At 43.1% G+C, this 27,881-nt stretch overlaps 1 protein-coding gene across 1 annotated transcript in view; it reads left to right on the forward strand.

The window, feature by feature from the left end:
- cubn (cubilin (intrinsic factor-cobalamin receptor)) overlaps positions 1–27,881 on the forward strand; it is a 362,173-nt gene that overhangs the window by 271,817 nt on the left and 62,475 nt on the right. The window contains exons 49-50 of the mRNA XM_069931217.1: positions 15,996–16,184; positions 27,736–27,862. Of these exons, the coding sequence (XP_069787318.1) occupies positions 15,996–16,184; positions 27,736–27,862 (316 nt within the window). The remainder of the gene's footprint in view (positions 1–15,995; positions 16,185–27,735; positions 27,863–27,881) is intronic.

A 27,881-nucleotide genomic window follows, 5' to 3' on the forward strand; every position in this document is an offset into this window, starting at 1 on the left:
CAATTTTGGCAGTTCAATTTTAACTAAAAACTCTTCTATTTTATCATCTTTCCCCTCGTTCTCAGTTTGGTATAATTGTTCATAAAATTCCTTAAAGTTCTCATTAATCTCCATTTGATTATATGTAAATTGTTTGTCCTTTTTCCTTGATGCCAATACAGTTCTTTTAGCTTGTTCTGTTTTAAGTTGCCAGGCTAATATTTTGTGTGTTTTTTCTTCTAGTTCATAATACTTTTGCTTTTTTCATTATGTTCTTCTCCACCTTATATGTTTGTAATGTTTCGTATTTTATTGTTTTGTCTGCCAATTCTCTTCTTTTTGTTATATCATCCCTTGTTGCTAGTTCCTTTTCTGTACTTACTATCTCCCTTTCCAACTGTTCTATTTCCCGATTGTAGTCCTTTTTCATCTTAGTTACATAACTTATTATCTGCCCTCTAATGAAGGCTTTCATTGCATCCCATCATATAAATTTGTCTTTCACTGATTCCATATTTATTTCAAAGTACGTTTTAATTTGACGTTCAATAAACTCTCTAAATTGCTGCCTTTTAAGTATCATGGAGTTTAACCTCCATCTATATGTTCTTGGTGGGATGTCCTCCAGTTCTATTACTAATAACAGGGGTGAGTGATCAGATAACAATCTAGCTTAATATTCAGTTTTCCTAACTCTCCCTTGAATATGGGCCGACAACAAAAACGTATCAATCCTTGAGTATGTTTTATTCCTACTCAAATAATATGTGTATTCCTTCTCTCTTGGGTGTTGCCTCCTCTATATATCCATAAGTTTCATTTCCTGCATTAATTTAACCATATATTTGGCCACTTTATTCTTTTTGCTAGTCTTTTGTCCAGTTTTATCCAACATTGGATCCAAATTAAGGTTAAATTTCCTTGCATATCTACAATCTTCACAAAAATATCTTGCATAAACTTTTGATCCTCTTCATTAGGGGCATATATATTGAGCAAATTCCAAAATTCTGAATGTATCTGACACTTTATCATTACATACCTCCCTGCTGGATCTATTATTTCCTCCTCTATTTTGATTGGTACATTTTTATTAATTAATATAGCTACACCTCTGGCTTTTGAATTATATGATGCTGCCGCTACGTACCCTACCCAGTCTCTCTTTAATTTATTATGTTCCACTTCAGTTAGATGCGTTTCCTGCACAAAAGCTATATCAACTTTTTTCTTTTTTCAGGAAATTTAATAACCTCTTTCATTTAATTTGGTTATGTATTCCATTAATATTTATAATCATATAATTCCACATGGCCATCTCATATCCTGTTTACACCTCATTTCTGCTTCCTCACCACCACCATCCCCCTTTTCATCTCTCAGTTTTCCCTTTTTAAACTCAATGTATGACAACACATTTAAAACATAAAATACTTCAACAACTCCCACATCCAATATTCCCTTAGCCCCAAATGTTCAGCCCCCCTCTCTGAGTTACCCCTTATCCCTTGCCGGGAAACCACAACTCCCCTCTCCATTTGGATTGCGATCCCGCTCGCAAACATCAACTGATTTCACAGTGATGGTTATTCTCTCCCACTCAACCCTCCCCAGAAAAGACTTTTTTTTTTACACATATAACAAAGTTCACCCTCTTTTTCCACCCTTGCTTCCTTTCTTCCCTTCTCTTTCCCTTCTTTAGTTCTTACACATACATTATTTTTACATCTTTATATATATTTTATTGCCATTCTTCATTCTTATTATATCTCTTCATCTCTCCTTCTGTCCTGCAGGCTTTCTGCAAATTTTCGTGCTTTCAGTCTGTTTTGCTCCCTGGGTATAAATATTTTAAGCACGGCTGGATGTCTTAACATAAATTTATAACCTTTTTTCCATCGGATTGATTTTGCTGTATTAAACTCCTTCCTCTTCTTTAAGAGTTCAAAACTTTTGTCTGGGTAAAAAAAAATATTTTTTGACCCTTGTATTCCAATGATTTGTTGCCTTCTCTAATTTTATTCCTTGCCCGCTCCAGTATATTTTCTCTTGTTGTATATCTCAAAAATTTTATAATTTTACACATGGTTTTTGATGTGTCTGTGGTTTCAGAGCTAATGTTCTGTGTGCCCTTTCTATTTCCATTCCTTCCTGTATTTCTGTCATTCCCAGGACCTTTGGGATCCATTCTTTTATAAATTCCTTCATATCTGTGCCTTCTTCATCTTCCTTTAGGCCCACTATTTTTATGTTGTTTCGCCTACTATAATTTTCCAACATATCAATTTTCTGAGCGAACAACTCTTGTGACTCTTTAACTTTTTTATCTCTTTCTTCCAATTTTATTCTTAAGTCATTCACTTCCATTTCTACAGCCGTTTCTCATTCTTCCACATTTTCTAATCTTTTCCCTATTTCTGTCATGTCCAGCTCTAATCTATTCACTTTATCTTCTGTACTTTTCATTTTTCTTTTAATTTCACTAAATTCTAATGTTAACCATTCTTTTAATGCTCTCATTTGTTCTTGAAAAAAAACTTTATCTATATTCTGTCCATCTGTTTTACCTTCTATTTCTCTGTGCAGATCTTGGTCTTCTTCTTCCTCTTCTTCTGTGTCTGTACCTGTATTTGTGTCTTCTTCTTCTTTGTATCTGTGTCTCTTCTGACTTTCCTAATGAGTTGCTTGTCTCACTTTGCTGGGCTTCTTCTTGCTTGGCTTCTTGCTGTTGGTCCTCTTCTTCTGGGCTACTCATCTGTTGGCCCTCCTGCTGTTGTTCTTCTTTCTTTTCACGTCACTTTCCTCTTCTTCCAGCTGAGAGCCCTGGTGTCGGGCAACCCTCAGCTAGTCATGTTGTGTTTGCCCGCTCCTCGGCTGAGCACCCCTCCCGTCGGTGTTCTCCTTAGTAAGCGCACTGCGCATGCTTGACTCCTTGCACAAGTGCAGTTGCGTACTTTTGTTTGGCTCTGAGAGCCATTTTTGCAGTCCAGCAGTCGGGGGGGTTGCGATTCTGCGGGGTCATCATCAACCTCGGAGAACGGGCTCTATTCTCCATGACGGCTCCCTGTTTCTTCATGCAGGTAAGGCCTTCTCCTTTCTCTTCTGGCGTAGTTTCTTTTTTTTTCCGTTGTTTTTACTTTTTCCTTCTTGGGTGCCATTTTCTTTCTTTTCTCTACAACACTATCTTTTATTTGTTATGTTTTGTATTTCTTGAACTTTGTATTTTCTTCACTTTATTTCTTCTTTTCTGGAGAGGGCTGGTATTTCCCTACCGGACACTACTTTATCATGTGACTCCCCTAGGGGGACAGCTTCTCCATCAGCTTCTAAGGAATGATTGTATAAAATGCCAAGCTTCTCAATGGCGTATGAGGCTTCGTTCTTCAGTTGGGCCAGAACAGAGTGAAGTGACAAGGCTATAGCATCATCTGTGGGAGGGTTTCCTCTATAAGCGAACTGAAATGGATCCAGCGTCTCTGGTACGTGTGCTTTGATGCGTTCCATCACCAGATGCTTGAATTATTTCATTATGGTGGAGGCCATTGAGGCCTGTTATTATCACCCTCTTGGGTACCAGCATGATGGTGGCTGTCTTGAAACCTGAGGGAATGATGGACTGCTTCAGTGAAGTGTTGAAGATATCCATGAAGACCTCTGTCAAATGGTCTGCGCAATCCTTCAGTACCCAACCGGGTACATTGTCTGGTGCCACAGCCTTGTGTGGGTTCACCCTGGATAGGATTCTCCTCACTTTAGCTGCAGCTATTCATGGGGTTCGTTCATCAGAGAGACACGAAGCTTGTGATTCATGTAATGAATTAGGATCTCAGAGGCTTGCCAATTTCAAGGATTCATATGAGGTTGGGAGCTTCAAAAAATTATTCCACTAAAGTTAAGTAAAGACAAGATTACTTAGCTACTCATCTCTCAAGCAGCAAATGAGCATACACTTCATCTTTTCTGTTAAATGGGAAAAGTGATAAAGCATAAGTTTTGTCCCGTTTGCAGATTGGTTGAGATAACACTTGATGTAAAATCAGGAATCAATTTAACCTAGCTGATATGCCATGTAAATATCAACACTTCTGTGATTTGAAGCAAGAACAAATCCTTGATCGCTTCCTTCTGTTATCAGGATGTTACTTCTGAGCATCATCTGAAACACAGGCATCGAGTTTTACCTGTAATCTGATGTCACCCAACTTTGTTCTGCATCTACTGGCCAATTTGTCATCTTCAACTCTTTCCACCTACCTAGAGACCACCTCATTTGCCATACTGTTGTTCATTGACTTCAGCTTGGCAAACAACTTGATCTACCTCAGAAGCTGGTGGATAAACTATCCTCGCTGGAACACAAAGCCCCTCTCTGCAACTGGATTCTGGACTTCTTGATGGAAAGACCACAGTTTGTCCAGGTTGGCAGCAAAACCACAAGGCCCATCACACTGAGTAATGGTGCAGCAGGGCTATGTGCTTAGCAAGCTACTGTTCACGCTGTTGACTCACAACTGCACTGCTGGATTCAGCTCTGAGAATCATCTAAAATGCAGATGTTCCAACAGTAGTTGGCCCATCAGCAACAACGATGAGTTGCATTACAGAGAGAAGGTGAAAGGATTGTAAAGTAACGTGAAAACAATGTGGACAAGACAAAGGAGATTATTGTGAACCAGAATAAAACCATTCTCCTATGCACATCAATGATTCTGGCATGGAGAGAGTGGTGAGCACAAAGTTTCTTGGCATGCATTTAAGGGACAACCTATCGTAGACTCAAAACACCTCCCTCTTTATTTGTCAGGAAGATGCAGCAGTATCTGCATTTCCAAAGGAGGATGAGGAGGGCAAGGCTACCAACACCCCCCACCCCCATCTTGACAACTTGAGCACAAATGAGAGTGTCCTCTCTGGCTGCATCATTATGTGGTATGCTAGATGCAAAGCATCAGACAGGAAGTCTATTCAGAGGATCATTAAAACAGCTCAGAGGATCACTGGGGTCTCCCTTTCCATTATTAATGAAAATTACTGGGGGTGTTGTCTAAATAGGGCTCAGGGAAATGTAAATGATACTTTCCATTCAGTGCACAGAATCTTTAACCTCCTACCATCAAGAAGTTCTAGGAGCATCAACATCAGGACTGCCTGGGTGGGGAATAGCTTAGGCTGCGACACTGATGAACAGAATCATGTAACCACAAAAGTCATCCCAAATATTTATATGTATTTATTTTGATTATTTATGTGATCTCTATGTACCAAGTATTATGTGTTTTTGTGCGTGCACCATGATCTGGAGAGACTATTTCGTTTGGTTGTATATGTATGATCAGATGATAGTAAAGTTGAACTTGAATTCTTGACATCCAATATTGAGTGTGCCTTCCATCTAACTATCAGAAAGATTGAAACCATCAGCTTTGTTCCATCACAATTTCATTCCTTGTCTACTGAGTCCATTTCTCTGTCCAGCAACTGAACCTTAGCTTCAGAAAGTGTCTCAATGTCATAAAAATAAACTACTGTGGTTCTATAACTGCAACATCAATTAATTCTGCCCCTGCCTCCACTTGTCTAAAAGCCCCATCCATGGTTTTGTAACCACTAGAGAGCCAGGATATCTCTTGATACCCACTTGGCAATGAGATGGGGCCCTGAATGTATGTCCTACCTGGCACCTTAATCATGGACATTGCTGTTAATCAACAGAGGTTGTGCCATGGACTAGCAAATGGCAGAAGTTGACATCTCATTGATAATGATAGAAGCTGCAGTCTCCCCCTGTCCTTGGTTGATCCACATCTCTCCCTTATTGAGGGTGAGAGATTCCTCTATGGTACTAAGCTCAACAGCCATTAGCCACCATTTTGTTTGTTAATATTAAATAGTTGCTGAGCTCAGAAAATTTGTGCAACCAAACAAACCAAGGAGTGGACAACTGCTGATATCTTCATTCAACAGGAGGTCATAAGAGATACAGTCTGTCACCACATGGAACAGTGGCCAGCAGTGACTTGTATTCACTGCTCCAGGAAGGTTGGAGACCTAAGCCCCACTACTCGGCAATGAATGGCTGTGTTACTTGCTCAGTCCATCCAACACTAGCCCTCATCTAGAGCCATTACACACTGCCTCAGTCGCTCACTGCACATTGCACCATGTGGCCATGACATCACATTAGCTGCTGCAGGAGTGCCAGTGTGGGGCTGAGGTCTCAACCAGGTCCTGGCACAATAGGGCTGCCTATACTGCCTTTCTGTGTTTATGTGATAATTACTTCTTTTAGCAGTTATTCCATTTATAATCTTGAGTACCCAGCAAGTTTTTGGAGATTCAAAAGCACTATATAAATCAGTCATTGTTGTTCAAGGAAACATTTCCCTTAGATTCAAAACCTTTAACAGATTAAAAATCTATTCCTGCAATCAAAAATTTGCCTTGCACATTGATGAAGTTTTAAAGATAATTCTGAATGCTAACTTTGTTTCAATTCTGTTGTACCTCAAAGAAAATTAAGATTGCAGTGAAGAGATGATGAAATTCATACTTCAGACTCCGATTTCTCTTATTTTTCCCCAAAGGATTTCAGTTGTGAAACATTCCAAAGGGCCTGTCTGAAACACTGCAAAATAGATTCCATTGTAAGTCGATTCAGTTCAGCAATAACTGTAACATCCAGTATGATGATGTCGCCACACAGAAATAAACAGGGCATTCATTGTTTCATATATTTGTAGAACAGTATAAAAAGCCTGACACTTGGCCAATATACATGAGTGCATCATTATGTACCGTATTGTGTATTCTTGAAGTCTGCAGTTCAACCAATGCGATCTTAAGTACACTGTGGACAAACTATTGAAACTGTAGTAGTCACTGCAGTTACATCTTTGGTGTTTCAAGGATATATCACATAAGCCTTGGTTTATTGTAGTTGAGTAGGAAATAGGATGAAAGGAGTAAATGGTCCTTCATGTCTTGTTATACAGAAGATCAAGCCGTTAATCTCCTCGAGAGTGCTCTACCATTCAGTGGGTTTTGCATTCTTAGCCCCCTGCTCTATTCACTTTACACCAACGATTGTGTGGCTCTGTTCAACAATAACACCATCTACAAATATACCAACAATACCACGGTAGTAGATTGTATGAAGAAAGGCAATGAGTCAGCATATAGGAGGGAGATTGAAAACGTGGCTGAATGGTGCACCAACTTTGCACTCAATGTCACCAAAACCAAAGAGCTGATTGTTGACTTCAGGATGGGAATGATCCAGTGATCATTGGGGGATCTGAGGTGGAGACAGTGAGAAAATTTAAGTTCTTGGGAGTCACTGTCTTGGAGGATCTTTCCTGGATCCAACACACTAAAGCATGTAAGCGCTTCTACTTCCTTAGGAGTTTGTGGAGGTTTGGTATGACACCAGAAACCCTGGCAAATTTCTGAAGATATGTGGTGCTTACTGGACTGTTCACGGTCTGGAATAGGACACCAATACTCCTGAGCGTAAAGCCTTCCAAAAGCTAGTGGAAAGAGTCCAGGACATCACAGGCAAAACACATCCCATTATTGAGAACATCTACAGGGAGAGCAGCAGCAATCATTAAAGATCCACACCACCCAGCACATGCTCTGTTCTCTCTGCTGCCATCAGGAAAGAGGTATAATTCCCGCAAGGCTCACATCACCAGGTTCAGACACAACTGCTACCCCTCCACCATCAGACTCCTCAACAACAAACTCAATCAGTGATTAATTTAAGGACCCTTAATGTGCACTTTATTGGTTTGTTTTATTCTCTCTGTATTGCACAGTTTGTTTGCATTTGTTATCTGTTTACACTTTCTTATTAGTTTACATGTGTATGTGAGGAAAAACCCAACACCCAACCCCAACCAACCAATTTTCCCCTGCAACCGCTGCAACCGTGTCTGCCTGTCCCGCATCGGACTTGTCAGCCACAAACGAGCCTGCAGCTGACGTGGACTTTTACCCCCCTCCATAAATCTTCGTCCGCGAAGCCAAGCAAAGAAAGACATGTGTATGTGGTGTACAGTTTTTTTTGCACTACCAATAAGTGATCATTCTGCCTCAGCCGCAGGAAAAAGAACCTCGGGGCTTTTGTGATGTCATGTATGTACTCTGACAATAAATCTGAAGTCTGAATCTGAAATCTGAACGTGGTTAAGTTGGCATCTATCAAGATGGTTTTCCTCCACATTTCTGATAATCCTTGATTCCCTTACTACCGGTATTTAAGAACCGATCTATCTCATCTTGAAATACACTATATCTGGGTGCTCCTCTCACAGCTCGCTGGAGGAGAGGAGTTCCGAGGATAACTTATGAGAGAAGAAATTCTGACTAATCCTTTGAGAGAAAAAAATCTCTTGCCATTTCTATCATGCGCTAAACCAATGACCTCCGCTTCTTGGCTCTTGAGGCAGAAATTGCAACCAAAAAAAAGTATTTCACTCCCTCTGCATTTTAGTGGAGATGAAGTCATCAACTGCTTGAATGAGAAGTTGAATAACGGCTTTAATTGCAAAAGGTCTCTTGTATAGGAGCCAAAGACATTTCTGTTCTCCACACATGGCACTAAGGGGTGGCAGATGAAAGCAGTTCACTGATTAGCCTTAAACAGCAGAGATACATGTGGTTGGTAAATTATGTGAAGTTTCGTTGTTGATAATGAGAAGCAGAAGTTCCCCAGTCTCTCCATTAGTTTCCACTTCTGTTTGACTGGAATAATTGGGGAAGCTATCAATTACCACTTTAAATGTACAGACCTGGCTTTGATTATGTCATCGTCTTAATAAACCTGAGGCCTGAGTGGGGAAGGATTTGAAGAAATGGGATTGAAGAATTGTGCTATTTGTCACTAATTTATTGAAGACCAAATTAGGAATCTATAAAATTCTCATGTAATCACCCCTGTTATTGCTTCAGATTTCTCATGAGCTCCATAGTCTTTGGTGGTGAATGAGTCTACACAGTGTCGGTATGGAATGTCTGCTGCAATCATTTGATTATGACTACAAATATGAAACAGCCCAGATTTGTAATGAATCCAGCTATCGAAATGAAATCTGAGCAGCAAAGTGAAATCTCTTTCTTCCAGCAGCAGTTATTTTTCTTTTTTTTTAATGCTACAGGAATGAATGTCCAAACTATTTGGGCTTCAAAAATCTGAATTTTCATCGCACAATTGTTTGAATATTAACTGCATCTGTTACGAAGACTAAGTCTTCAGTTTCAATGTTCATTTGTTATTTACTTCAAAGTGATCTCAAAATGCTTCACTGTATTTTAAGTGCAATTACACTCTACTTGTGTTTGAAATAACATGGCTCCAATTTACATCCAGCATGTTTCCACAAACAACAAAACAAACTAATTCAAAGCCTGAAAATTTGTGGCAATTATTATTAAATTCAGCAAGAGTCTGTTGGAATAGACAGTAACAGACTGAGACCCCGTTACACCAGTTCTAATGCACTCCACTTTTCAGGAGTGCTGTTGGGGTATTCAGCCTCCAACCATTTTCACTCTAAAGATTCTGTGTCAAAGATCATGGGATGAACTGCAGGGTTTTGGAACATCTGCATCTGGGGTTTGCTTAGATGCCTGGATATGGCCAATGCTGGTTCATTGGTGAGAACAGATCAAATAACTGGTAGCAACAGTTTGAGGAGTTTTGGCAAAAAGCCCATTTTTAAATTTTTTCTAATATTAACAGTTTTTTTTCATGTTTAAATCAGTGGTTCTCAACCTTTTTCTTTCCACTCACATACCACTTTAAGTAATCTCTATGCCATCGGTGCTCTGTGATTGGTAAGGGATTGCTTCAGGTGGTATGTGAGTGGAAGGGAAGGTTGAGAATCACTGCTCTGCACTCAATTGTTACTGAAAGAAAAATTGTCATTGCCCCATTTCCTTTGGAGTTATGAAACCGTGCACATAACGAGTCAATTAGGTACGATTAAAACCATGCTTTTCAAACGTTTTCTTTCCACCCACATACCACCTTAAGCAATCCCTTACAGTGCACCTATAACATTTTCTTTTTTTTTTTCTTTGGCTTGGCTTCGCGGACGAAGATTTATGGAGGGGGTAAAAAGTCCACGTCAGCTGCAGGCTCGTTTGTGGCTGACCAGTCCGATGCGGGACAGGCAGACACGATTGCAGCGGTTGCAAGGGAAAATTGGTTGGTTGGGGTTGGGTGTTGGGTTTTTCCTCCTTTGCCTTTTGTCAGTGAGGTGGGCTCTGCGGTCTTCTACAAAGGAGGCTGCTGCCCGCCAAACTGTGAGGCGCCAAGATGCACGGTTTGAGGCGTTATCAGCCCACTGGCGGTGGTCAATGTGGCAGGCACCAAGAGATTTCTTTAGGCAGTCCTTGTACCTTTTCTTTGGTGCACCTCTGTCACGGTGGCCAGTGGAGAGCTCGCCATATAATACGATCTTGGGAAGGCGATGGTCCTCCATTCTGGAGACGTGACCCATCCAGCGCAGCTGGATCTTCAGCAGCGTGGACTCGATGCTGTCGACCTCTGCCATCTCGAGTACCTCGACGTTAGGGGTGTGAGCGCTCCAATGGATGTTGAGGATGGAGCGGAGACAACGCTGGTGGAAGCGTTCTAGGAGCCGTAGGTGGTGCCGGTAGAGGACCCATGATTCGGAGCCGAACAGGAGTGTGGGTATGACAACGGCTCTGTATACGCTTATCTTTGTGAGGTTTTTCAGTTGGTTGTTTTTCCAGACTCTTTTGTGTAGTCTTCCAAAGGCGCTATTTGCCTTGGCGAGTCTGTTGTCTATCTCATTGTCGATCCTTGCATCTGATGAAATGGTGCAGCCGAGATAGGTAAACTGGTTGACCGTTTTGAGTTTTGTGTGCCCGATGGAGATGTGGGGGGGCTGGTAGTCATGGTGGGGAGCTGGCTGATGGAGGACCTCAGTTTTCTTCAGGCTGACTTCCAGGCCAAACATTTTGGCAGTTTCCGCAAAGCAGGACGTCAAGCGCTGAAGAGCTGGCTCTGAATGGGCAACTAAAGCGGCATCATCTGCAAAGAGTAGTTCACGGACAAGTTTCTCTTGTGTCTTGGTGTGAGCTTGCAGGCGCCTCAGATTGAAGAGACTGCCATCCGTGCGGTACCGGATGTAAACAGCGTCTTCATTGTTGGGGTCTTTCATGGCTTGGTTCAGCATCATGCTGAAGAAGATTGAAAAGAGGGTTGGTGCGAGAACACAGCCTTGCTTCACGCCATTGTTAATGGAGAAGGGTTCAGAGAGCTCATTGCTGTATCTGACCCGACCTTGTTGGTTTTCGTGCAGTCCTGTCCAGAGAAGAAACAAGCCTTCCGTCGCGCATGCAGCCATCTTCAGCGCAAACTCCGGGAGATCCAAAATGAGTGGTGGACTAGCCTCGCCAAACGAACACAGCTCAGCGCGGACATTGGCGACTTCAGGGGTTTCTACGAGGCTCTAAAGGCTGTGTACGGCCCCTCACCCCAAGTCCAAAGCCCGCTGCGCAGCTCAGACGGCAAAGTCCTCCTCAGCGACAAGATCTCCATCCTCAACCGATGGTCAGAACACTTCCAATCTCTTTTCAGTACCAACCGCTCAGTCCAAGATTCCGCCCTGCTCCAGCTCCCTCAACAGCCCCTAAGGCTAGAGCTGGATGAGGTTCCCACCCTGGATGAGACATATAAGGCAATCGAACAACTGAAAAGTGGCAAAGCAGCAGGTATGGATGGAATCCCCCCAGAAGTCTGGAAGGCTGGCGGCAAAACTCTGCATGCCAAACTGCATGAGTTTTTCAAGCTTTGTTGGGACCAAGGTAAACTGCCTCAGGATCTTCGTGATGCCACCATCATCACCCTGTACAAAAACAAAGGCGAGAAATCAGACTGCTCAAACTACAGGGGAATCACGCTGCTCTCCATTGCAAGCAAAATCTTCGCTAGGATTCTACTAAATAGAATAATACCTAGTGTCGCCAAGAATATTCTCCCAGAATCACAGTGCGGCTTTCGCGCAAACAGAGGAACCACTGACATGGTCTTTGCCCTCAGACAGCTCCAAGAAAAGTGCAGAGAACAAAACAAAGGACTCTACATCACCTTTGTTGACCTCACCAAAGCCTTCGACACCGTGAGCAGGAAAGGGCTTTGGCAAATACTAGAGCGCATCGGATGTCCCCCAAAGTTCCTCAACATGATTATCCAACTGCACGAAAACCTATAACATAGGGAATATTTAAAGTGATATGTGAGTGGAAAGAAAAAGGTTGCGAACCACTGGTTTAAATTAAGAAGCCAATTCCAGCCATTGAGACCCATGGCTCCAAATTACACCCAATTAACCTACAGCCTCATATGTTTTGGAGGGTTGTAAGAAACTGGAGCACCTGGGGAAGTCTGTACAAACTCCTTACAGGCAGTGTCGAATTCAGACCCAGGTTGCTGATGCTGCACTTCACCACAATGCTAATCGTGGTACCTCCCCAAACTTCGTATGTGAACATTAGGTCAATACTTGCTGCAGCCTCAACACTGACACATTCCCCAGACATCTCTACGAAGAAGAGTGATTTATCAACTTTACTTGCATGTGCTGAATTCATGCCATTCTTTGGATCTTCCACCTGATAGAATTCTGGACAGACTTACAGGTACAGCAGGTGGTGAAGAAAGGTTTATTGCGAGACCTTTTGAATATCGAAACAGGGAGGTTTGACGACAGTTGCATCGGGCCTTTTTGAGGCCACATCTTGAGTTTTGAGGTCTTCTAATCTGAGCCTTCTTGCTATTGAAGAAGTGCCACTAAGGTTCATTGGACTGATTCCTGGGATAGCACATGAAGATAGTCTGGTGTTCTAGTCATTGGAATTTAGAAGAACGAGAGGGGATCTCATTGAGAAATATAACATTCTGAATATCACCCCTTCTTGGTTAAGGGTGGAAACCCAAAATTTTGACTAACATCTCTACCCATGTTGTCTAACCTGCTGAGCTCCTCCAGAAATTATTTGTGTGTACAAAGGGAAATTTGATATGGAACTACCAGCTAAAGGAATTGAATGGAATGGAGAAAAGCTAGGAATAGAGTACTGAAATTCTATCATCAACCATGAATTTATTGAATGGTAGAGCAGGATTAAAGGATTAAATGGGCTTCTCCTGCTCCTACTTTGTACGTTTCCATGTTTAACATAAAGATATACTGCTTTACCAATTATTGGCCTCATGTGGAAACTTTTAAAAAATTCATGAAAAAATATCTGCTGGAGAAACTCAGTGGGTCAAGTAGCATCAGTGCCAGAAGAGAGTGGTTGACATTCAGGGGTGATAGTATTCATCAAGATTGAGAGTGCAGCGGGGAGACTGTTCGTTTCTGTCAAGGAGAGGAGGAAAACTTCATCAAAATCTGTATGCCTTGAAAAGACTTTGTAGTGGACACACAATAGACTGCAAATGTTTGAATCGAGAGCTCCACTGCTCCACACTGACCATCCTTTTTCTGCCATTAATGCTGGTCGACCCGTTGAGTCGCAGCATCCATTGCACACAAAGGTGTATGACAAATGTTTCTTGCCTGAGTCCTTCCTTCATCAAGGTTCAGCAGGTTGTTTTCTGCTCCAGATCCCAATATCTGAGGTCTCTTTTGCATCTTCATTTGAAAAATATCAGGCTTTCTTCAAAACTGAAAAGTGAGGATGGTGTAAAATTACATTATAATAATACACTCAATGCAGTCAAAAGCTGGATTTATACATTTATTGATAATTTTCTGCTAGTTAGTGATGAATCTTAACTGATGTTTAAATTTGTTATTTTACGATGGTGGACATCAAGGTGAACATTTTTTGTGCAATTTATGTCAAATGAAGTTATGCTTTAGGTTTATCACGTGTAGAAAGTATGAGATTAGTGGTACATTGCCATTGTAGGAGTGACAGGAGAAGTTGAAGTGCTCTCCCCCCCCCCCCCCCCCGCCTCCGGCAGGGAAGTAGAGGGAAGTGATGCAAGCAACATTTGAACTAGTTTTCTTAAAGCTAGATCAAGTTGCTTTAATAATCTAAGATAGAGACTCCTTTAGAGTACACTTGGAATGAAAAAGAGGTGGAGGTTGTGTGTGAATATAATTACATAAACTGACAATTTTTAATAGATGGAATAATATTTTTGTATCAGTGTGCCATTAAATAAATCCAGTCATTGATCTTTACAATTCTTTCAGCCTTTTTAGTATCTCAGCTAATCAGAAAGATTTGACTGGACTTCAGGTGAACCTTCCCGTGAAAACACTATAATTTAGGAGAAATTGCTCTAAGTGGAATCTATTTCTAGATTTGTTATTAGCAGCAGTCCAATTGCTTGGTCAGGAAATCACTTTTGTTGCAAAAGCACTCTGGTATGTTAGGAATGTCAAATTTATGCTAATGTTACTGCTGGTGAGTGCAAAAGTTTTCACATCCCTTGCTGATTACTTCTGGCATTGTCAAGGAAATATTTTTTGACTGAGCCTGAATAATAGACTATCTCCATATTAATGGGTATGTGACCCATATTTGGAATGAAAGAACTATTGCTATCAGGATTACAGGGTGTCCGTTTAGAGCAGAGATGTATGAGAATTTCTTTCAGCCAGAGGGTGGTAAATCTGTGGAATTTGTTGCCACAAGCAGTTGTGGAGGCCAGGTCATTGGGTGTATTTAAGGCAGAGATTGATAGGGTCTTGATTAACGGGCATCAAAGATTATGGGGAAAAGGTCAGGCAATGGGGCTGAGTGGGAAAATAGATCAGCTCATGATTAAATGGTGGGGCAGACTGGATGGGTTGAATAGCATATTTCTGCTTTGATGTCTTACGGTCTTATTGCTGTAGTTACACTATTTTAATGAGCAAAACCACTCTGTATCGGGCATCGGCTTCTCTCAACACATAGTCAAATGCATCCTAAGGGTGAGACACCAAATCTATCTAACAGCCCACTCTATTAATGAATTCACTGTTAAGTCCAGTGAAAGAGCAGTGATGTGCTGAAGAGAGAGTCTGGGTAGATTTTCTCTCTGGACCGTGGGGAACTGCTGTATAAATTACATCCCAACAGAAGAGGTAAACAAAATGCAGGAGGCATATACAACAGCATGAAAATCAGATATGAACACTCATGTGCAGAGACCCAAGATGAATATAACCAGCTTATGGTTTCACATTTCATATCTCCCAGTTACCAGTAATTTTGGTGAAGAGGGGATCTGCTTGGGATGATGGTCTGTTTAAAGTATTGAGAAAGAATAATTTGGAAATAGGTCTATGTCTATCATGAGGTTACACATTCTTATTTAGACCTGATGGATAGTTTTCCATATCTCATTGTAATTTTTGAATTGAAATGGTTAGGCTTCCTTAATTAGAAGGTTAACTGATTGTCTATCCCTCAATTCCCTTGTGAAGATAGTACTGGGTCTTCTTGGTAAAGATTTTCCTTCAATACTGTCCACTAACGAGTTCCAGTATTTCAGCTGAAACAGTGTTTTATGCTCAAGTCAAATTTGAAGTTTCATTTGGTGGGTTCTGTGCCTTGGCTGTCTTTGCCTTTCACGGTGAAGGAGGTTATGAGATGCGGAGGTATTAGCAAACAAGCCTCAATGATTTTCGCAGCAATTTTTGTAAAATATGTGGCCTGCAGGGATGTTAAGGCATTGGATAGGAACCCAAAAGGGAGTTCTTCTTCCAGGTTGTGTTTAGCTCACTAATCATTTATTTTACTATTTTTCAAAGTCTCATCTGCACTGTAAATTAACAATGGTTTTCATACAAATCCCAAGAAAAGGATTAAGACCAAATAGCATTAACATTTCTAGAAGTATTATGACTCCATAGGAGGCAATTTAGCCTACCCATGTTTTAGTTAACAATTCAATTGGTCTGACTATATTCTCCATTCTCTCAGAGTAAATTATCAAGTGTCTGACCTGTTAATGTCACTTTTTTTTCTCTCTTTTACAGAGGATTCCATTTGTGCATATGATAATTTGAAGATATACAGTGAGACTCCAGCAAATGGATATCCTGTTGCCACTGTTTGCGGTTCTGTCATCCCTGGTCCTATCAGTACCTATGGCCCAATGCTATTGGTCTTTAGCACAGACAGCATTAAGACACACAGTGGATTTGTGGCCAACTATCACTTAGCCTGTGAGTGACCTGTGTTGAATTCATATTTACAATTATACAAAGGTTGCTTTATTTTTAGATGTATTGTTAGATATGTAATAAACTTGCTTTATTTTAGATACTTAGTTTAGTCAGCTGCAGAGGATTTGTAGTCACTGTGGAGATCTGTAATTACACCACTAGGTCACCAGGGATCATCCCGGTCACCTTGTATATAAAGCAGTCCAGAGCTACAGTCTAGCCTTCCAGGTTCGTCTTGCAGAGAGACAAGACCTCTTAGTGTACATATTAGTTTATTAAAGCTGTCTTATACTCACACTGCTGGTGTGGTTATTGTCAGTACAGCCCCATCAACATCAAGGCTACTCCAAGAGATGGGAGTGCGAGGAAAGAAAACCAACAAGCAGTTAAAGATCTCGCCAGAGCTATTGAAAAGTGTTGTCAATGTCTCCGGATGAGGAGAAAGGATTCCACCTGGGTCCCCAAGAGAGTGATTGGCATCAAGAGGGTGAGCCTGGGATGTCAGGATTCACTGCTGAACTCTCCGGAGGTGTTGTAAATCAATCAGTGAAACACTGATAACCCAGAAGATGCCATCACTCACTTGGCTACGCTGCAGAGTCTAAGCAGCGAGTCTCAGGAGTGGAATAAAGGATTGTAGCGCATCGATCAACCACATTAGACAGAGAGTTGTGATTAATAGGATTTAACCACCCTAAGACATCAACACATCTCACATGTTGCTGGTCCTGTTCCAAGGCAGGTACTGAGAGGGGAGTTTGGGCATAACAGCCTTTATAGGGATTTCCGGGAGGGAGGAGACACAAGTTTAGGGGGCAGGCCAGCTCATACAATATAAACAATACAGTGGTTGCACCATATTCTCCCCTTCTATTGAAACAAAGTCTGGCGGGTTGAAGTGATTCAATGTTCATTAAAGGTTCAGCCAGTCTGATGGTCTCATTAATCACTGCAACTGTCAAAAGGTTTGCTCTGGCACAGCAGCTGGTCCCCGGGCAGTGTCATGCGTGACAGGCTGTGCCTCTGGTTGCTGTGGGGGGATTAGTAGGACCGTGGGGTTGCTTGCTCTGGAGTTAGGGCACAGTGTTGGGCACAAATAGTGGAGGCGGTTGGTCAGGGTTACTGTGAGGGGATGTTGATTGGTTGGTCGAGGGGGTCCCCTGCATGCACCATGTCTTGGATGGAAACCATGTCCTGCCTCCCATCTTAGTACTCCATATAAGTGAATTGTGGGCTTGCATGGAGGAGATGGAACTTCTTGACCAGAGGGTCAGTCTTGTGGCATCTGATATGCCTCTGGAGCAGTACGGGCCCAGGGGTCATCAGCCAGGACCGCAGTGTGGTTCTTGACATCGACTTCCTGGGGAAGGAAAAGAGCCTTTCATGCAGTGTCACATTAGTAGCAGTGCAGAGGAGGAACCTGGTGTCATGGAGTGCCTCAGAGAGGACATCTTGCCACCGGGAGATGGATAGGCCTTTCGACCTGAGGGCTAGGATGACTGCCTTCCAGATGGTGGCACTCTCCCTTTCTATCTGGCCATTCCCCCATGGGGCTATAACCCATGATCCTGCTCGTGGTAATGTCCTTGGCCAACAGGTACTGGTGCAGCTCCTCACTTATAAATGAGGATCCCCGGTTGCTATGGATATAACAGGGGTATCCAAACAGAGTGAATATGCTCTGCAGTGCCTTTATGCCTGTGGCCGTGGTCATGTCCAGGCAGGGGATGGCAAAGTGAAGTGGGAGTAATCATCAATGATATTCAGAAAGTATACGTTCCTGTTGGTGGACGGAATGGGACCCTTGAAATCTATACTCAGTCGCTCAAATGGGTGGGTGGCTTTGATGAGGTGGATTTTGTCTGCCCGATAGAATTGTGGTTTACACTCAGCACAGACCAGGCAGCTCCATGCCAGCTCCCAGATATCCTCAACCAAGAAGGGGAAGTTACGGGCTCTAACAAAGTGGTAGAGCCTGATGACCCCGGATGGCAGAGGTGGTTGTAGAGGACTTGGAGGCGGTTCAACTGTGCATTGGCACATGTCCCTGGGGACAAGGCATTGGGATGCTCATTGAGACATCAACACATCTCACATGTTGCTGGCCCAGTTTCAAGGCAGGTACTGAGGGAGGAGTTTTAGTGTAACAGCCTTTATAGGGATATCTGGGAGGGAGGAGTCACAGGTTCAGGGGGCATCCCGCTCATACAATACAAACAATACAGTGGTTGCACCACAGGGATATTAACATCTAGTCCTACATAACATACCTAGATCATTCTTGGAACAGAACTCCCTTTTCAAGTGTTTTTAATCTCTAAATTCTCGATGTACAGCCAAGAGAATAGGATCATGGTTTCATCTTTGTTGTACCAACATATCAAGATGTGGAATTAAAGGTTCATTCACCCTCAAATGTATCTGCCTCTTCCCCTGAAAGAAAGCACCTTCCCTTCACTACTAAGGCCAAGGTTAAGACCAGTTAGTGTATGAGATTGACAATTGTGATTCCATAGCTCAAAACACAGAATGAACAAACCACATTCTAGCCCAGAAAATGGTTCTCACTCAGTTTTCTTCTACTAAGTACAAAAAAAAACAAATAAACCTGTTGAACTGGGAGCTCCTGTCTTTAAGTAACATTTAAGTTCAAGTTTATTTTCAAATGTAACACGATGCAGTGATGGACATTGGTTTGTAAACAGATGAGAAGACATTTCATACTCAGTACAACATTCATACTCAGTACAACAGTTCTTAGTACAACTACGTCCTCACAGACATCTTCAATATCTCCCTGAGCAGTGCCGTAGGTACCAACGTGCTTTAAGGAGGCCACTATTATCCCAGTGCGGAAGTCCTCAGTGTCCTGTCTCGATGACCACCATCCTGTCGCACTCATGTCCACTACCATGAAATGCTTCAAGAGGCTAGTCATGGAACACATCAAGACTCAGCTGCCCCCTTCATTGGAGCCTTTGCATTTTGCCTACCATCCCAACTGCTCTACAAATGGCGCCATTGCCACCATGCTTCCACTAGCCCCCACTCAGCTGAAAAATAAAGACTCATATGTTCATAGACTTCAGCTCAGCATTCAACATAATTATACCGCAGAACCTGATTAGGAAGCTGCAAGGCCTAAACACCTTTCTCTGTAACTGGATCCTTGACTTCCTGAACATAAGACATAAGACCTCAGTCAGACCAACACCATCACAGTGAGCACGGGGCCTCCCAGGGCTGTGTACTCAGCCCACTGCTGTTTACCCTGCTGACCCATGACTGTGCAGCAAGATACAGTTCTAATCACATCATCAAGTTTGCTGAAGATGCAACCGTGATGGGCTGATAAGCAAGAACAATGAGTCATCTTACAGAGAAGAGGTGCCATCACTAACAGATTGGTGCACAACAACCTACACCTGAACATCAACAAAACAAAGGAGATGGTGGTTGACTTCAGGAGAGCCCAGGGGGATCACTCTCTGCTGACCATTGACAGCTCTACCATTGAGGTAGTCAAGAGCACCAAATTCCTTGGTTTCCACCTGGCAGAGAATCTATCCTGGTCCCCCAGTACCAGATCCATTGCCAAGAAGGCTCAACAATGACTTTACTTCCTGTGGAGGTTAAGGAAAGTCCAGCTTCCACCCTCCACCCTCCACCCTCACTGCATTCCACTGAGAGTATCCAATGTAACTGCTTCACTGCCTGGTTCGGGAACTGCACCATCCTAGAACACAAGTCCCTGCAGCGGATAGTAAAGCATGCTGAGAGGATTATCGGGATCTCTCTCCCCACCATGAAGACATTTACAATGGAAAGCTATAAACATTGTGAAGGACTCCACACACCCCTCCCTCAATCTATTCTCCCTCCTGCCATCCAGGAAGAGGTACTGAAGTGTTTGGGTCCTCATGACCAGATTGTGAAACAGTTTTATCCCCCAAGCTGTGAGGCTTCTCTACTCCGGGAACACAGTGCTAACATATGTAACATGATATTTATCAGTGATATGTTATTTATAAAAAAGTTGCTGGTGTAATTTAGCCATTTAAATAACCATGGTCTGGAGAAATGCTATCTCATTTTCACTGAACACTGCAATGGTTCTGGTATGAATGACAAATAAACAAATAGACTTGACTTGAATACACAGGACAAAGTGTAGAGTTATGGAGAGAGAGCAGTTGGCAAGGAAAAAAGGCAACATAATTTAACTATTTTGAAATTCATTCAGGAGACTGATAATGATAGGAAATAAATTGACCTTGGATTTTGTGGTGCACAATCTCATACACATGAATCTTCTTCCTGATGGGTGGGGAGTGAAGAGAGTGTGGATGGGCTGGGATAGGGTGAATCTTTTAATATGTTAACTGTTTTTTCCAAAGCAGTGGGAGTTATGGATGGAGTCAATAGAGTGGTGGGGGGGGGGGGGGTGGGGGTATATGATGGCCTGAGCCATTACAGCTGTGTTCACAGCCCTCTGCAATTTCTTGGATGGAGCAATTCCTGTACCATGCAGTGAAACACCCTGAGAAGATGCTTTCTATGGTGTATCGGTAGAAGTTATTTTCTGTGATATGTCAGTAGGAAACTGGGAAAGTAGAGGCACAACCACTGGTATGCTTTCTTGAATGTATTCTATGAATGGATTAGGACAAGTCATTGGAGATGTTTATTCCTTGGAAATTGAAGCTTTACTTGAGCATCTTTGCTTGAGCACCGTGTGTGAGCTCCCTCCCTCCTCCAAAAGTCCAAAACTAACTTCTTGGTCTTGATATTGAAGGACAGGATGTTGGTTTTACTATATGTGATCTGAATGTGATCTGCTTGTTCACATTCCACAACTGCAAACTCATTCTTGTTCTGCCTCATGGAAAGTGCAGAAGTGCTGTTTGAGATTTCCACCCCCCCCCCCACCCCCCCAGTGAACCCCAGTGAAGCTACTCAATCTGCTGTGAATGTGAGGGAAAGTTGAAAAGGAGAGAGGGCAGAAAGTGAAGCAAAGTGGAATCAGGGCTGGGAAAGGGTTAAATCATTCAATGAAACAAAGAACATGCTGGAGATATTCATCAGGCAAAACAGCATCATTGGAGCGAGAACAAAGAAAACTTCTCAGGTGGAAGTAATGCATTAAAGCTTTCATCAGAAATGGTGCAGTGTTGGGTCCCCGTGCCACAATTGGGCTGCCGCCACAATGATCACCATGATTCTCACAGTATCTGATGCATATATGCTGTAATCATTGTCTATGTTGCCAGTTTTCAAAAGGGAAAAAAGTGTAAATCAGTGTATGGGTGTTTGGTGAAAATAACATCAATGGTAAATATGTCCAAGCATGAACTATTTAAGGGTATTTATGATTCTCAATTTTCTGCATTGTGCACTCCCTGCTTTACTGTGGCAGAAATAGAAAGATAGTGGGATGAGAAATTTTTAAGATGAGAGTAAGTCTGAAAAGCACGCTGTGCATGTCTCCAATGTCAACATATGCACAAAATCACAACAGGGAATGCTCAGTTCAATTTCAAATAGGTAGAAACTGGGTGCAAGTCCATGAAAATATATGTCTTGCAGAAAAAATGGTACTTTAAAAAAAATATTCTTATTGTTCTTGGGTGTCTGTGATGATACAGCCACAACATTGGTCAGACTCCTACCAGCCTACTGCAGGGGACAACCACTGTACCTACAGATGGGCAAACTGTGAGACTGACCCCACCTGGCTGGCTGTCAATCACCGGCCTGTATGTAGACTCGAGCAAGTCCCTCCTGGGGTCAGTCAGACATGAGGACCAGCAAAGAACAGTCAGGCACACATGGAACCAGCAAAGATATTAAGACTGGTGTGTACAGAGTTTGAGCTGATTATAGCCTGTAGTACAGTCTTCTCTTATTATGTGTTTGCTTGCTGCACCACAGCCCATCACAGTTTCTGTGCATTCTTATTGCTGATGCTATTGAAAGACTGAAATGCTAAAAAATCAATAAACCATGGAAAAAAAATTATGGCACCATGGGAAAATAAAGTGGTTTAATAGTTTCTTCTAATTTAGGTACATCATTTATGCTGTTATGCATTCAAAGAGGAATGCCTTCATTAATATATTATCTGTGTGGATTTTTGGTTTATCTAGTTGGAGGTGTAATTTCTATTCAAACTATTAGCAATTGATCACTAAACCTTCTATCAGAGGTGCCCTGCTGTCACAAGAGCATTATATTGGCAACCAAAGATGTAGTTAAATTGAAGAGAAAGAGATGACAAACAACAAATAATCTGAGTTTTCTGAATGTTTCTGCCAGTAAATTTGTTGTATATAACTAATTACTGTAATTACAAATGTTAAAAATGACTAAAGGTGAAGACCAGGCTTAACTTTTAGAAATACATTATGATTGTTCTACATTCATTGACTTACTGGAAAAAGACCATATCTATTTATGATGTAGTTATATTCTTTTACTATTTTTTAAAAATTGGACTATGTATATTTCTTGGGACGTAAATTTAAATATAACCACTTGGGTTTTGGACCTATTTCATGCACTGCAGTCTACTGTCTTTCATATTAGCCACAGGCAACAAAAATCTTCCCATTAAGCCATCTTACATTAGGCAAACTTTTCATATCATGCAGCAGCAATATATATTCTTCTTTTTCTTTCTTTGGCTTGGCTTCGCGGATGAAGATTTATGGAGGGGTAATGTCCACGTCAGCTGCGGGCTTGTTTGTGGCTGACAAGTCCGATGTGGGACAGGCAGACACGGTTGCAGCGGCTGCAAGGGAAAATTGGTTGGTTGGGGTTGGGTGTTGGGTTTTTCCTCCTTTGTCTTTTGTCAGTGAGGTGGGCTCTGCGGTCTTCTTCAAAGGAGGCTGCTGCCCGCCGAACTGTGAGGCGCCAAGATGCACGGTTTGAGGCGATATCAGCCCACTGGCGGTGGTCAATGTGGCAGTCCTTGTACCTCTTCTTTGGTGCACCTCTGTCTCGGTGGCCAGTGGAGAGCTTGCCATATAACACGATCTTGGGAAGGCGATGGTCCTCCATTCTGGAGACGTGACCCACCCAGTGCAGCTGGATCTTCAGCAGCGTGGACTCGATGGTGTCGACCTCTGCCATCTCGAGTACTTCGACGTTAGGGATGAAAGCACTCCAATGAATGTTGAGGATGGAGCGGAGACAACGTTGGTGGAAGCGTTCTAGGAGCCGTAGGTGATGCCGGTAGAGGACCCATGATTCGGAGCCGAACAGGAGTGTGGGTATGACAACGGCTCTGTATACGCTTATCTTTGTGAGGTTTTTCAGTTGGTTGTTTTTCCAGACTCTTTTGTGTAGTCTTCCAAAGGCGCTATTTGCCTTGGCGAGTCTGTTGTCTATCTCATTGTCGATCCTTGCATCTGATGAAATGGTGCAGCCGAGATAGGTAAACTAGTTGACCGTTTTGAGTTTTGTGTGCCCGATGGAGATGTGAGGGGGCTGGTAGTCATGGTGGGGAGCTGGCTGATGGAGGACCTCAGTTTTCTTCAGGCTGACTTCCAGGCCAAACATTTTGGCAGTTTCCGAAAAACAGGATGTCAAGCGCTGAAGAGCTGACTCTGAATGGGCAACTAAAGCGGCATCGTCTGCAAAGAGTAGTTCACGGACAAGTTTCTCTTGTGTCTTGGTGTGAGCTTGCAGGCGCCTCAGATTGAAGAGACTGCCATCCGTGCGGTACAGGATGTAAACAGCATCTTCATTGCTGAGGTCTTTCATGGCTTGTTTCAGCATCATGCTGAATAAGATTGAAAAGAGGGTTGGTGCAAGAACGCAGCCTTGCTTCACGCCATTATTAATGGAGAAGGGTTCAGAGAGCTCATGCTGTATCTGACCCGACATTGTTGGTTTTCGTGCAGTTGGATAACCATGTTGAGGAACGTTGGGGGGCATCCAAGGCGCTCTAGTATTTGCCAAAGCCCTTTCCTACTCACGGTGTCGAAGGCTTTGGTGAGGTCAACAAAGGTGATGTAGAGTCCTTTGTTTTGTTCTCTGCACTTTTCTTGGAGCTGTCTGAGGGCAAAGACCATGTCAATGGTTCCTCTGTTTGCGTGAAAGCCACACTGTGATTCTGGGAGGTCATTTTCGGCGACACTAGGTATTAGTCTATTAAGGAGAATCCTAGCGAAGATTTTGCCTGCAATGGAGAGCAGCGTGATTCCCCTGTAGTTTGAGCAGTCTGATTTCTTACCTTTGTTTTTGTACAGGGTGATGATGATGGCATCACGAAGGTCCTGAGGCAGCCTTCCTTGGTCCCAGCAGAACTTGAAAAACTCATGCAGTTTGGCATGTAGGGTTTTGCCGCCTGCCTTCCAGACCTCTGGAGGGATTCCATCCATACCTGCTGCTTTGACACTTTTCAGTTGTTCAATTGCCTTATATGACTCTTCCCGGGTGAGGACCTCATCCAGTTCTAGCCTTAAGGGCTGTTGAGGGAGCTGGAGCAGGGCGGATTCTTGGACTGAGCGGTTGGCACTGAAAAGAGATTGGAAGTGTCTGACCATTGGTTGAGGATGGAGATCTTGTCGCTGAGGAGGACTTTGCCGTCTGAGCTGCGCAGCGGGCTTTGGACTTGGGGTGAGGGGCCGTACACAGCCTTTAGAGCCTCATAAAAACCCCTGAAGTCGCCAATGTCCGCGCTGAGCTGAGTTCGTTTGGCGAGGCTAGTCCACCACTCATTTTGGATCTCCCGAAGTTTGCGCTGAAGATGGCTGCATGCGCGACGGAAGGCTTGTTTCTTCTCTGGCCAGGACAGCTTTGCAAGGTGAGCCTGGTGGGCAGCTTGCTTCTTTGCCAGCAGCTCCTGGATTTCCTGGTTGTTTTCATCGAACCAATCCTTGTTTTTCCTGGAGGAGAAGCCCAGTACCTCTTCAGTGGATTGCAGTATGGCAGTCTCCAGCTGATCCCAGAGGGTTTCAGGGGACGAGTCCGTGTGGCGGATTGCATCCTCGAGCTTTGCTTTGAGGTTTGCCTGGAAGTTTCCTCTCACTTCGTCTGACTGCAAGTTTCCAACATTGAACCTCCTTCTGGGGGCTTTACTGTTCCTGGACTTTGGCTTGAAGTGAAGGTTGAGCTTGCAGCGAACCAGCCGGTGGTCATTGTGGCATTCTGTGCTGGGCATGACCCTGGTGTGGAGCACATCTCGTTTGTCTCTTTCTCGTACCAGGACGTGCCAGTGTTTGGATCAGGGATACATCCAGGTAGTCTTCAGGCTGTCCCTCTGCTGAAAAAGGGTGTTTGTAGTGACAAGCCGCTGTTCTGCGCAGAGCTCCAACAGGAGGTGCCCGTTGTCGTTGCACTTGCCGACACCATGCTTGCTCAGGATTCCTGGCCAGGTTTCTGAGTCTTTGCCGACGCGAGCGTTGACGTCGCCAAGGATGACAACCTTGTTGGCTGTAGGGGTGTGTTGAATAAGGTTGCGCAGATCAGTGTAGAACTTGTCCTTTTCTGCTGGTTCTGCCTGGAGGGTTGGAGCATAGACACTGATGAGGGTGATGCGACGCTTGTTTTGAAGGGAGAGTCACATGGACATGATCCGGTCCGAGTGGCCTGTCGGGAGGTTTTCGAGTTTAGAGGCAATGGAGTTCTTGACCATGAAGCCTACACCAGATAGGCGTCGTTCATCCATAGGCTTGCCAGACCAGTAGAGTGTGTAGCCCGCGCCGCGTTCTTGGAGGCTGCCTACATCTGCATGGCGGACTTCACTGAGAGCGGCTATGTCGATGTCAAGTCTGAGGAGTTCATGTGCAATGAGGGCAGACCGACGTTCAGGTCGGTGGCTGTCAGCCTTGTCTAGCATGGTTCTGATGTTCCAGCATGCTAGCTTGAGTTTGTGAGCATCTTTTGAGGGGGAGGACGTGGACTTGTCCTCGGGCCTGCGCAAAGGAACTTTTAGGTGGAGTGCAGTGTGCGCAGTACTGGCCCCACCCTTTACACCCATGGTTCATGTGCCGTGCCCAAGCAAGCTGGGTCATGGCAGCGAGGTCCTTGGGTCGTAGGTTTTATATCGGAGTGGCCTTCTCCTATGCAGGTTTCTTACCCGGGCTGGAGGGGCCTGCTTCCCCTCCTAGGTCGGACCATACCTGGTCGCAAATCACCTGTGGACATGGCCTAGGTAAGTTTAATTGGGTTCTCTAACTACCTCTGAGGTAGGTCAGGGACCCGGTTGGATCCTGACTGGGTTGACTGAGTCACACCCTTTCTTACTGCTGTGTAACTGTAATATATATATCCCATTCATCATGACTGAGTTTCTTGATATGTACATTTAATATGTACAAAGCTTACCTGAACTCTCCAAATTGTACTAATCGTACAAATTGAGATTATCACATTTCACAAGCCCAAAATGGCTAACGTCCAGGGATCTGAGGCAAGTTGGCATAATGGATCCCAGCTTTCATGGTGATGGTGGAAAATTGTTTTATGATTGGAAGCCTGTGACCAAAGATGTATCACGGAGCTTGATGTTCATACCCTTACTATTTTTTTTTACATACATTATAGATTTGGATATGGATTTTGGATAATGGATTCAAATATGACATAAACTTGGTACCGTTAATGGTGAGGAGGATAGGCTTGGACTAGAAAATTATATTCATCAGCTGGTAAAGTTGAGCAGAGCAATGGCAGATGGAACAGTCATGATAAGTCTGATGTTATGTATTTTGAGAGAAATAATGTTAGGACATGGATATTGAATGGTAGGCCTTCAAAAACGTTGAGAGACAGTGAAGAAGTCTAAGGAATCCTGAAGGACACAACACAGGTAGAAAACCGTTGAGGAAGACATGCAAAATACTTCCGAAATTCACCAGAACTTCGAAAATAAGAATAAGGAGGTTATTGGCACGTATATGAAAACTTGGTTAGGCCACAGCTGGAGTATTGTGTGCTATACTGGCCAACACAATATAGGAATGACTGCACTGGAGAAGGTGAAGCCGATAATCATCAGCATGTTCCCTGAGATGAAACATTTTGAGTACGAGAAGAGATTGGGTTTCATCAGACTGCAGGAGATTGTGGGGTGTGTGATAAAATTATCCAGAAGTATCTGAAACTAAACGGCGTAGAGGTATAACATTTAGAAGATTATTTTTATGTGGCTGGTTGAAATCTGAATTGTAATTCCTGAGAGGGCAGGAGAGACAGGTACTCTCACGATATTCAAAGTATCTAAATGAGCACCTCAGCTGCCAATACATTGAACATTGCAGGCTGGCGAATAAAATGAGTTATTTGTTGGCACTATAACTACACGATTAGGATTTGGAGACTGTTGGAGTTTCTGTTCTATACAGCAAACTTCCTTAAAAATATAATAAATCAGCTGCTTTTAAATGTATCTAAAAGTTACATTTCAATTATTTATTTTGCAAGTAAAGCAGTCAGTGGTAATACCTCTTCTAAAATTAGAAATGCCTTGTTTTGCTGCAAGTCAGGTCAATTTCTTCATCAGTGCAAAGATTGCTCACTTGTTTTTGTGTTTCTTACTGTTAAGCCTGTGGAGGTAGATTCCATGGATCAGCAGGAACTCTCACCAGCCCGATTTACTCACACAATCAATACAGTAACATAAACTGTACATACCTTGTCACTGTTGGAGCAAACAGGAATGTGCAAATGAAGTAAGTACAGAAATGTTCA

The sequence above is a fragment of the Narcine bancroftii genome, chromosome 1, assembly GCF_036971445.1.
Source record: "Narcine bancroftii isolate sNarBan1 chromosome 1, sNarBan1.hap1, whole genome shotgun sequence".
Classification (NCBI taxonomy): domain Eukaryota; kingdom Metazoa; phylum Chordata; class Chondrichthyes; order Torpediniformes; family Narcinidae; genus Narcine; species Narcine bancroftii.